The sequence below is a fragment of the Genypterus blacodes genome, unplaced genomic scaffold (assembly GCF_046128005.1).
Source record: "Genypterus blacodes isolate CSIRO-AG114 ecotype Tasmania unplaced genomic scaffold, CSIRO-AGI_Gbla_v1 ptg000011l_1, whole genome shotgun sequence".
Taxonomy (NCBI): domain Eukaryota; kingdom Metazoa; phylum Chordata; class Actinopteri; order Ophidiiformes; family Ophidiidae; genus Genypterus; species Genypterus blacodes.
In genome coordinates, this window is record NW_027466825.1 from 2,254,638 (window position 1) to 2,265,602 (window position 10,965).

Genomic DNA, 10,965 nt, shown 5'->3' on the forward strand with positions numbered 1-10,965 from the left:
ACACACACACACACACACACACACCTGTTACTCTTAGTCAACATTAGAAGAATTATTAAACAGAAGCATTATTGACTGTTTTTGATTGACTGTGGGCGATATTTGATGTTAAATCCGTTCTAAATACTAGAGTAGTTTGTGTTAATGCATGTGTGTGTCTCCAGAGAGGAGGAGCGCCTCGGACCATAGTGTCATGTCTCCGCTCCTGATCCTGGTCTGCAGAGCCGCTCATCCTTTCGCCCAGAACGTGTCCTGCCAGCGGACCAATCAGCGAGCAGCCAGCTTGGGCAGGAAATGACGTCCCGTGACTCCTGCCTGTGTTAAAGTGTAACCGAAACATTATCCAGCAGGCAGCGGCAGCATCTCCTCGTTAGTGCGGGCAGGGTGTGACAGCGGCCCCCTCTCTCTCCTCCGACGCCTCTCTCTCCTAAAGTTAATGCTCAAAGCGGCTGGAGGATGCAGACGTGACAGTTTCCCGCCCCCCTCCCTCCTCCCCCTGTACACGCTTCCATCTTTTGTGCGCTCTCCAAAAGCAGAAGATCACCGACCCCCATGTGTGACCGTCTCAACACCAAACAACATGCAATCACGGACCCACCGAGGCTCTCCATCGCAGCGGCGGTAATGTAACGGGCTGACCGGGACAAACTTTCCTCCCCTGACTGGCACTGGTGAACTGTGACCACTGGCTTTTTGCGCGCCGCCTTCAGGACGGTGTGTGTGCTTGTGTGTGTTTGAGTGTGCAGCACCTCCCCGCTCCTCCATAGATCCGCTTTCACCCTGTAGGCTGCACCATGCACTTCACCTCCTGCTCCTGGCTCCTGTAGTTAAAGCAGGATCCTGCAGCTTCCTCCTCCATTGCCTTGGTTTGGACTTGGGACGGCGCGTCATGCCCACACACCTGAAGCACACTCCGGATCCGCTGCAGGGCTGCGTGGTTCCTTTGTAACTGGATCTACTTTTCAGTGGAGGAAGAGGAGTTGCGAAGAGGAATCAGAGAAATCAGAAACTCGAGAGTAGCTTCAGAGAGAGAGAATCTTGAGAGAAACATTCACTTATTAGATGTTTGACCAGGCCACGACTATGGGTGATGGGAACCACCGCTGTGGACCCAACCCGCTATGTCCGGACCGGATGGACACAAAGTGCCGCACCGACATTGGGAGCCGGTCCCCGGTGCAGAGCTCCACAGACACCCCGGGGACGTCCGCGTCCACGCCGACGTCTTCCAGCGAGGACGGCCACGATAAACTTTTAGGAGTCGATCCTGACTACTGCCGGAGGATTTTAGTCAGAGGTGAGAGGAACACAACTGAACTTAACACTGATTTATTGTGGTATTGGTGTGTAAAACCGCGTTTCCTATATTGGGAATACTAATAGTTAGTTTTCTGGGAAATTAGGGATAATTTTTATTTACCAGATATTCTCCAAACAGATAATATTCAATAACTATTGAATAGCTAAAATAACTTCTATATCACAGGTTTCATTCGAGACAAGATTGTGGTCTTTCACACAGTCGCTACAATTATAATATATATATATTTAAAATGAAATTATTATTTTATTTGTTGTTCCTTTCAAATATTTTAACCAGTAAAATGGCTCAAATTATGAAACTTGACTGAGAGAAAACTTCCATCTTGCAGACCTATAAAGTGGAACAAAACTTACTAACAACTATCAGTCAAATTTATTTACATTTATTCCCAATACATTTATATTTACATAGGATATATAGAGTAGAAAACTATTTTTCAAGATTCAGTTTGGGTGAAAAACCCCACTTTCACTTCCACCTGCAACAAAACAAACAACACTACACATTGAACAACACTGGAAAACTTAAACTTAAATTAAATAATTGACCTATTGTCTGTCATATTGTATTGAGCTTTTTTCTTTTTTCTATGTTCTTTAAAACATAGTAAAAAAAATAATGGCGTGATCTGCAGTCAGAATAATGAAATAAAATATAGCAAAAATTTGAATTGTTCCCTAAGGCTCAAATATTTCTGTTTGATATCTGCAAATAGGTGAAAGTATGGAATTAAAATGGAGAGAGAAAGAAGAAAACAAGGGAAATACTTATTTAAATACTGCAGGATAATTAGATATTATTACTATTCACCCCTTTGGCTGAGGTACCAGCATAAAAATACCAGAACAGCAAATAGAAACAACAACCACTCAGATACATGTCAGGTTGTCATTAGTGGAGTCCCTTTGTGCAGCACTGTTATGTAAATGGGAATCAGAGTAATATTTAATTTAATATATGGCTTTGCAGGGGGTCCACGCCCAACAGGAGGCCTCAACTAAAAGCCTCATAGAGAAAACAACATAGAATTAAGGCAAACTGCAATCAGCATGAACTTTTATTTATTTATGGTAAAAATCAGTTTGGGATTACTTTTTTACTATGGAGTATATTACAAATCCATATGAGGGCTGATCATTTATGTCAAAGTACTATATAACAGAAACATAAATAATATATCTAGTGTACAACTGTAGTTTTTAGTAGATAGATTATTATGTCAACATGTAAACACAGAAGCACCACTAAGATAAAATAACAAACATATATTCTACAAATATTTAAAGAAAAAAAGGTTTTTGATATTGAATTTTTGGAGTTATATGGTTGCACCTCAAAAAATGCTGTAGATGCTTTTCAAAGCTATAACATGTCAGACAGCTGTGAATCATGGCTCCCTTCACTTTGCAGAGTTTACAAAACTTCAGATGAAGAAAAGTTCAGATATTTTTTGCAGTGGAGCTCATTTGTATTTGCTGTGGACAGAATGGTTGTTGGCCTATAGGCGGGATGGTGCTGTGGATGGTTACAGGCCACAGCGCCCTATAGTACAGTATCAGTAGATTCACTTATAGAGCAGAAACACACTAAATACACCCCCCCCCCTCCGTCATTACTTCTGGGTGCACCTCATCTTTATTGTGCAGCATGTGTGTGTCTGGGTCAGGCAGGTGCTGGTGTGTGTAAACAAACGCTTGGATTCTATACCATACCACACACACACACACACACACACACACACACACACACACACACACACACACACACACACACACACACACACACACACACACACACACACACACACACACACACACACACACACACACACACACACACACACACACAGAATGATGTTTGGGTGGTGGGGGGGTTGGGGTGTGATCCGGTTTTGGTGATGTGGGCCTCTGTGTCAGTCGCTCTTTCTGAGGCTGGATGCTGCGGGGTCACCGGGAGGTCAGCAGGTCTGCGTATAAAGCCGAGCTGCGCCTATCCGTCTCCGCGCGCAAACCTTTCCGTCACACGTCGAGCTTTTTTGAACGAACGAACGAGCGACGAATGAATCATTAAATAAATACTGCGAGCCAAATGTACGTCTGGGGGTTTGTTTGGAAGGTGTAAGCTCTGCGGAACTGAAGTAGTCAACCATGGCAATATACGTTACGCACATCATTATGCGTGCGTAACGATGGAGCCCTCGCTTGCAGACCTGTTTTATTATGAAAGAAGCACTTAAGAATAACTCCGTTACACTGTAGTCTCAATCAGATTTAATACACATGAAGGTACGCAGGGTCTGTAACTGGTATTAATACAGTTCTCCTTAATTCTCATAGTCCTCTTCGTCAGTTTTACGCAAATATTCTCTCTCCATTGGGTCAGTAGCATTGTACTTACTGCTCATATTTTAGCGTGATTTGATTTAGTGTTTTGATATTCACTTCCATATATTGAAATGGTGTTTAAACATGCGGGGCCACGCCTATATGATATCCAGATGCTTTCATCATAAGATGGTATTGTTATTATTCTATTTCAGTTTTGTCATTAGGCTTTGTGGCCTTTGCAACATCATATAGGTTCGGTTCAATCACTTTTGTTTCATATTTAATTCAGGGATTTTCATATTTTATTCTCTTACATATTTGATGGCTTCAAACCCCAGAACAAAGAGGGGCTCGTGTCTGGCGCGCACGCTTCAGCTGGAGGTGATAAAAACCACTAAAATATTATGATCGACTACCAAATGTTCTGGAGAAAAAGTAAAGAAAGTAATTTTGTGCTGGAAACTGCAAATGCAATGCGAATAATAAATAATTTTGTTTAGATTAACGTATGGGGCAATATTAAGAACAGACATTATCCTGAATATGTCACTAGTATAAATGTTAACTTGATTATTTTTCTATGGTTGATTTCAAACGTGTTGAAGATATGAGAACATATTTTTAAAGAAAATATATTATAAATACATAATAATTATTATTATTAACGGATGCCTGAAAAATCCCTTTTAGGGATCACAGGGAAATCTATTTGACCACAAATCAGACCACCAGCCATGAAAAACTACAGCTGTGCAGTATATATCTGACTTATGTTTGCTTAGTTGTGTCTGGCTTGCATGGAAGCACTCAGCTGAAATCATGGAGGCTTCTCCTATAGGGTGCAGGTGACAGCTCGATCAGCTGATGTATAGCAGTTTGTTTGCACTCAGTTTTGGTTCCACAATAGAGACAGAGTGAGCTAGGGCGCCACACCCACACACACCTATGCAATTCAAGTGCTTACAATGTTGTGCCTTTTTATTTTACGACAATTATTCCATAAAGTTGCATATGCACCCCATCACCATTGTTGAGCAAATATGTGCACCTATATGGGGTAACAGCACTACTGAGAGACATTTATATTATTATAAACATTAATTACATTTAGGGGAAACTAGTGGATGTATTTAGTCTCCTTGCTTTCTATTTTATTTTGCTTTTACACACTTTTTTGATGTGTTGATACATTATAAGAGGACATCTTTTTGATGAAAAATTACCTTTATGCTACAATCACATGCCTATTTATGTCTCGTTTTGTCCATATATCAACCTAAATGTAAGGAAACACTACACCTCATTCAATTCTATTTTTTACATATCGACAATAAATATAGCAGTTAAAACGCAGAATACAATGAATAAGAAAATAGGTCCAAAATGTGGCAAACATTTCTGTCGCTGGTCGCCAATCTACACATCAATCTACACATCAATGACAATAGACCAACGAGCTTCTGTGCAACAAAGACGTAAACGACAACAACAACTATTTGTCCCAGTGGACTCACTGACTGGGACTGAACACGTTCCCTTTAAGGATGTTTATCTGATATGTAACATTTGTATATAGATTTAACATGATTGATGTCTAAAATAGCTGCATAGGAGGCGGATGCAGTCATTTGATAATATACTACTGTGTGTGTGCCCCAGGGGGATGATAAACTAAGTTTTATGAATTGCGTACAGAAGTGTGTTGTTGTTGTTGTTGTGTTGGTTAACTCACCTGGGCTTTGTGGTTGTTTTGGTTGCGGTCAGACGCCAAAGGCACCATCCGGGAAATCGTTCTTCCTAAAGGCCTGGACCTGGACCGGCCCAAGCGCACGCGCACCTCCTTCACCGCGGAGCAGCTGTACCGGCTGGAGCTCGAGTTCCAGCGGTGCCAGTACGTGGTCGGACGCGAACGGACCGAGCTGGCCCGGCAGCTGAACCTCTCCGAAACACAGGTAAGAACCGAGCTCGGTGGCTGCGAGGGACAAAGGTGAAACGACTGCGTTAAGGAATAGTATTAAGAAGAATAGCAAACGAGGAGGTTGATCAACTTTTCATGACACAAAATGCTTCCGCGAAACAAAGTAGTTCTTCAACGCGGCTAACTGTGCTTTGGCTACTGATTGCTAGCCCAAAAAAAGCGTAGACAATACATATTTAAAGGTATAATGTAATATATTCTATGCACAGGCCTGAATACTGATATTATTTACCTTCTGTGGGCCCAACCTATCAGTAATTTTGTTGTTTTCAGTTAAGACGTAGATGTTACAAACATTGTTTGGCCACAGGTGCTACACCTGAAGGGCAGATAACAGGTTTCCGCCTCTGCTTCACTCCTTGTCCAATCAGAGACGAGGAGCTGAATCGTAGCCCCGACCTTGTATTTTCCTTTGATCCCCAATCTGCGGGATGGAAAAAATATAATAATGATGAGTCATATTTGGTTTGAGGTAAACTGAGTGGGAATGTCACACACCTAAATTGTTCTAAATGACACTGAACTGTCAACTAAAACAAAATAATGACCTTCATCTCACAAAAGTCATCATATAGCATATATTTATATAATCCCACTTTAATTACCTGTCATAAAAACTTCTCTGTAAATACTCTGTATATGGCACTAAAATGGAGTGTATATATATATACACACACACAGTATGTTAAATGTTCAGAGGATACAGCCTTTGCCAAACCGGGGTTGATTTTGACAGGCTAAGCAGCTTCAGGACAGTCACTCCTGCGGGCCTGCAGCGCAGCATTCTGATGTTTACTATTGCATGAGCCTATTCACTTACAAATCCAGTTGCACCGGACTACTTTTCCTTAACTGGCACAAAAAGACTTCAACACAATTTTGTGTACATGTCTGTGATATTTCTGCCATAATATCAGACTTGATTTAATGTATTTTAAAGATAGCCAAAGGTTTTTCCTGTCCCCGCATGGACAAATGCAGATCACTCAGTGCATCCAAACACTATTCTACGTAAAACAGAAGCATTTCTGTTATCGTGCATTTAATAATGTAAAGACCGTGTGTGTGTGCATCTAATATACATCAACGGCACTGTGTTGGTTGTTGAATGAATGAAAGGTCTTGATAATCCAGTTATTCACGTCATTCTTTGTGCTCTAATGTTTTCTTTGATCTCAGCCAAAGATGTTTTAACAAGTTAATTTGATGGATTAATGGTGACGTCACTATTCACTGTTTTATAAAAATCGTATTCGTCTCGTGTTGGTTCGTTCGAAACGCAACGTAATTGCTTATGTCGATTTAAAGTACACTTCTGTTTTATTTTTTATATCTATTTTTTTTAGCACGGAATCTTCAAAATAAAAGCACGGAATAAATTTGAAGGGCCAAACACAACAAGTGTTGGTGTCTGAAAGCACTTGTTGATAATGTAAAGTTTGGTACTCAAGCAGCAACTTAAAGCTTGAATGCTGTGGGCTGGACAGCAATAGTGACCACACAGATGATGTTAACTAAAACAGAGAGGTGCAGGGATAGAGAGAGAGAGAGAGAGAGAGAGAGAGAGAGAGAGAGAGAGAGAGAGAGAGAGAGAGAGAGAGAGAGAGAGAGAGAGAGAGAGAGAGAGAGAGAGAGAGAGAGAGAGAGAGAGAGAGAGAGAGAGAGAGAGAGAGAGGTTTGGGAACACAGAGCCACTGTGTACCTCATTAGTGCTGACACTCGGGGTGTTAATGGGAGGGCCTCTGCTTCCTGCTGCTGCTGAGGGAAAACCCGGACACATGATTGGCTGAACGAGCGACGCCTGCAAAACGCGCCTGGCCTTCAAGTGAAAACAGACTGTAGATAATAAAAAATCATACAAAAGTAGTGGAATAAAATATGAGACCCACCGGGGTGAAATTTCTTAATTGAAGCCGCTTTTAAGCATAATCGAAAAGCTTTTAGTTAGCATTCATGTTTTTCTTTTCTGTTTGTGGTATTTGGTAATTTTAGGCGAATGCTTTCAAGGCTAATCGCGTGAAATAACAAAAAGAACACAGAACAAAATACCTGCTTCTCTCCCTGGGCTCAGGTGACTTACTGTAACTGGAGGAAGGTGCTTGTTGATGTTTTTTTATTCGCGCCTTCTTCAAGGATTTCATAGCTTCAGTAATCAGATTTTCGCTTCCAATTTGTCGTGAAAGCAGCTCCATTATAGCAAATATTTCTCATTGACAGGCCTTTCGTTTAAATTAAAAAGCATCTAGGAAAGAAATCAGCTTCAATCAAAACTTGTTTTTATCTATCTATCTATCTATCTATCTATCTATCTATCTATCTATCTATCTATCTATCTATCTATCTATCTATCTATCTATCTATCTATCTATCTAGCAGAGCAGACATTTTGATTTTTATCGAAAATGTGAAACGTAATTAATCAATAATTGAATTTCTCTTCCATTCTTGAAATTACATCCGAAATGAAGTCTCTGTTAAGATTATTGATCACTTTTAGCAGTAGATTGATATGTAGGGAGTTTTAAGTTACAGAGTTGTAGTTTCCGTTCATTGACAAACTTTTGCATCTTTTCTTGTTTAACTTCAATTCGTCATGCAGCGTTAAACTGATTTCTAGTCCAAACTAGGTGCGAAAACGATCTTTAAGGATATTTTAACTTATAGAAACACATTCAAGCGTCAATTCGAATGTGTAGTGTAAACGTTTATAAACGCTACAAGCATAGGACGTCACTGAAACAAGAGTACTAATCACAGTTATACGGGAGGTTTGGTCGTTAAGTGTTTTTTAACAATGTTTTGGGATTTGGTCATTGACCCATAATGTAACTCCAATTAGTTTGGTCAGGTACGTATTCAAACTGATCACGCAATGAGGCAGACACTGGACACACACACTCACACAAAGACACGCACAAAGAAAATCCGCGTCAAGTTGGTTATCTCTTGTGAAATTATTACAACTCACAGAGGGTAACAGGAGTAAAAAATGACTAAAGCACGAAAACGTTTTGACGCACGATTTGACGCACAAACTTTGGTAGAAACGGAATTATTTTTGTAATTATAATGGAAAGCGCGACGTTTCCGCTCAACTCCGATCCGTAAATAAAACAAACTGAGTCCATTTAAATAAACACAACATTTAGGAGACTTATATAAAACAATAAACTACTAAATTCGAATAAAAACCGTCTGAAGTTAGAAAAGTGGACTCGCTTGTCGCTAAGTTACCTCATTAAAAAAAGAACGGAATAACGTTTTAGTTAGTGTTACATTAAAATGGTCGTTTCCGGTGTTTTCGTCATCTTTTTTCTTCCGCACAAAACCCGTCACATTGTCTGTTTTAACACAATCTACTTTAAGACAGAGTGGCGCATGGCGATAAGTTACGGAGGGGAACCCGCTACTGTAACGCGTTACTGAGTATTCCGCTACATCCCGGAGCTCTCCCTTCATCCCGGCAGGTGGCTCCCCGCTACAGCCTAACGCAGCGGGCGCGCGCGTGTCTGTGTGTGTGTGTGTGTGTGTATGTGTGTGTGTGTGTTAACTGTGCACATAAAGAAGTAAAACATGTCCTCAGTCAGTTCCCTTTATGGTCATTTTGCTGGACCTCACACACTTTGGTGGACGTTCGCTAAATCTTCAGCTCTTATTTTGAAGGTACGTTCCGCTTATTCGTTGCTTTTTGTTACCTTTACTATCTTAAAAAACGGCGTAAATGTCCTTTAAATGTCCACCACCAGGGAATGTTTTATCCTGTCCTCTCATTCTGTCTCATCTTTCATTCTATACATTCTTCTACACATTCTACACATGTCGTGTTTTATCTGACACCTCGTTGTTGGGTTCAAATGTGTGCCATAACCTCAGAGATTCTTACATACATCCTGCCTGCTCCAAGGATCCATAGATTAGAGGACAGCGCGGCTTAGGTTTAGATTACTGATATCAATCTGTTATTGTTTCCATCTCTTCCATAAAGCAGCCGTATGAATCTAATGGTCTGCTTTAAAGGCTTTAATCTTGAAGCACATGGGAGAGCAGAGGGCTCAGTGATGATTGAAGCGTGCTTGATCTCTTAACGTAAAGCTGCCTGAGAAATTAGTGCATGTGGACTTAATGTTTGTTTTGCTTTTTAATTACAATTAATTTGCAAACAGTGGCACAGAGTTATATACTGTACGTCTCTGACGTCATCACTTCAGCTGTAGAAATCATTCAATTAATAATTTGTTTAAAATGCATAAAGTGTGTCACTGAAAATTGCATTGGGAGGCTGCAGAAGATGTGGTTGGGATTTATTCTTTAATCTATGACTATGAAGTAAGCATATGTGGTTACGCAATAAAACACACTCTTTTCTATTAGAAAAAAAATAAAGTAAAATGTGAAAGAAGTTTAGAAGATTTAAAGATAAATAGACTTGTAAAGGGAGTCTAAATATGTGTGTGTGTGTGTGTGTGTGTGTGTGTGTGTGTGTGTGTGTGTGTGTCTTTCATGCAAAGAGTGTTTACGGTGGCGACAAAGTTTGGGGGACAAGCAAAACAACAGATGCTCTTATGGCCTGTTATGAGATGTGGTGAATCTGCATGTGTTGCTCAGACGTCCTGCCTGCTGCCAGTGAAACTCACCATGAGATGATGCTCACACATCTCGTCAGCGAGGAGATGAGATGACATGTTGTCTGAGAGAGAAAGAGTGTGTATTAACGTTGATTGTCCTCGCTGTGTGTGTGTGTGTGTGTATTGTTCTCCACTACAGCCCAGACACACATTCACAGTCTGACCATGCAGAGGCCCGCACAGCGACGTACACTCAGCCGCACGGCGCCGCGTTTGCACAGAGTAAAGGAACTCAGACAGACATTACACTTGTTGCCTTTGTGACGTGGCTGCTTTCAGGTCCTGTTGCCGTTGGAGATGTTTTGGCGTCATTCTTACTCTCACTCACTCACTCACTCACTCACTCACTCACTCACTCACTCACTGAGTGGGGTGAGGATGGAACCTGCCAGGCTCTGATTAACCCATCAGTTGATGACATAAGAGGACCAAAACCAGCAATTAACTGTCTTGGTCACTCTCTCCAATTAAATAGCTTGTTCCATCAGTAGCGTAAGTGTGTGTAGGTGTGAGTCAGGGAGTGTGTAAACCCAAGGTTAGTGCATTTTCTAAATGTAGGCCGAATAATCCTTTGTTGATATCGCCTAAAATTTGGATAGACGATATTTTGGAAACAGCAAAATACAGGCACACACAGACACAGACAGGCACACACACACACACACACACACACACACACACACACACACACACACACACACACACACACAC

The 10,965-nt window shown here is 41.0% G+C and overlaps 1 protein-coding gene across 1 annotated transcript; it reads left to right on the top strand.

Moving 5' to 3' along the window:
- Nucleotides 1-1,062: 1,062 nt before the first annotated feature.
- On the top strand, nucleotides 1,063-5,603 carry LOC143007846 (ventral anterior homeobox 2-like; the record flags this gene model as incomplete). Its single annotated transcript, XM_076159332.1, has 2 exons — nucleotides 1,063-1,297; nucleotides 5,416-5,603. Coding segments are annotated over exons 1-2 (423 nt in total), but the record flags the coding sequence as incomplete, so codon positions are not given.
- Nucleotides 5,604-10,965: the final 5,362 nt, after the last annotated feature.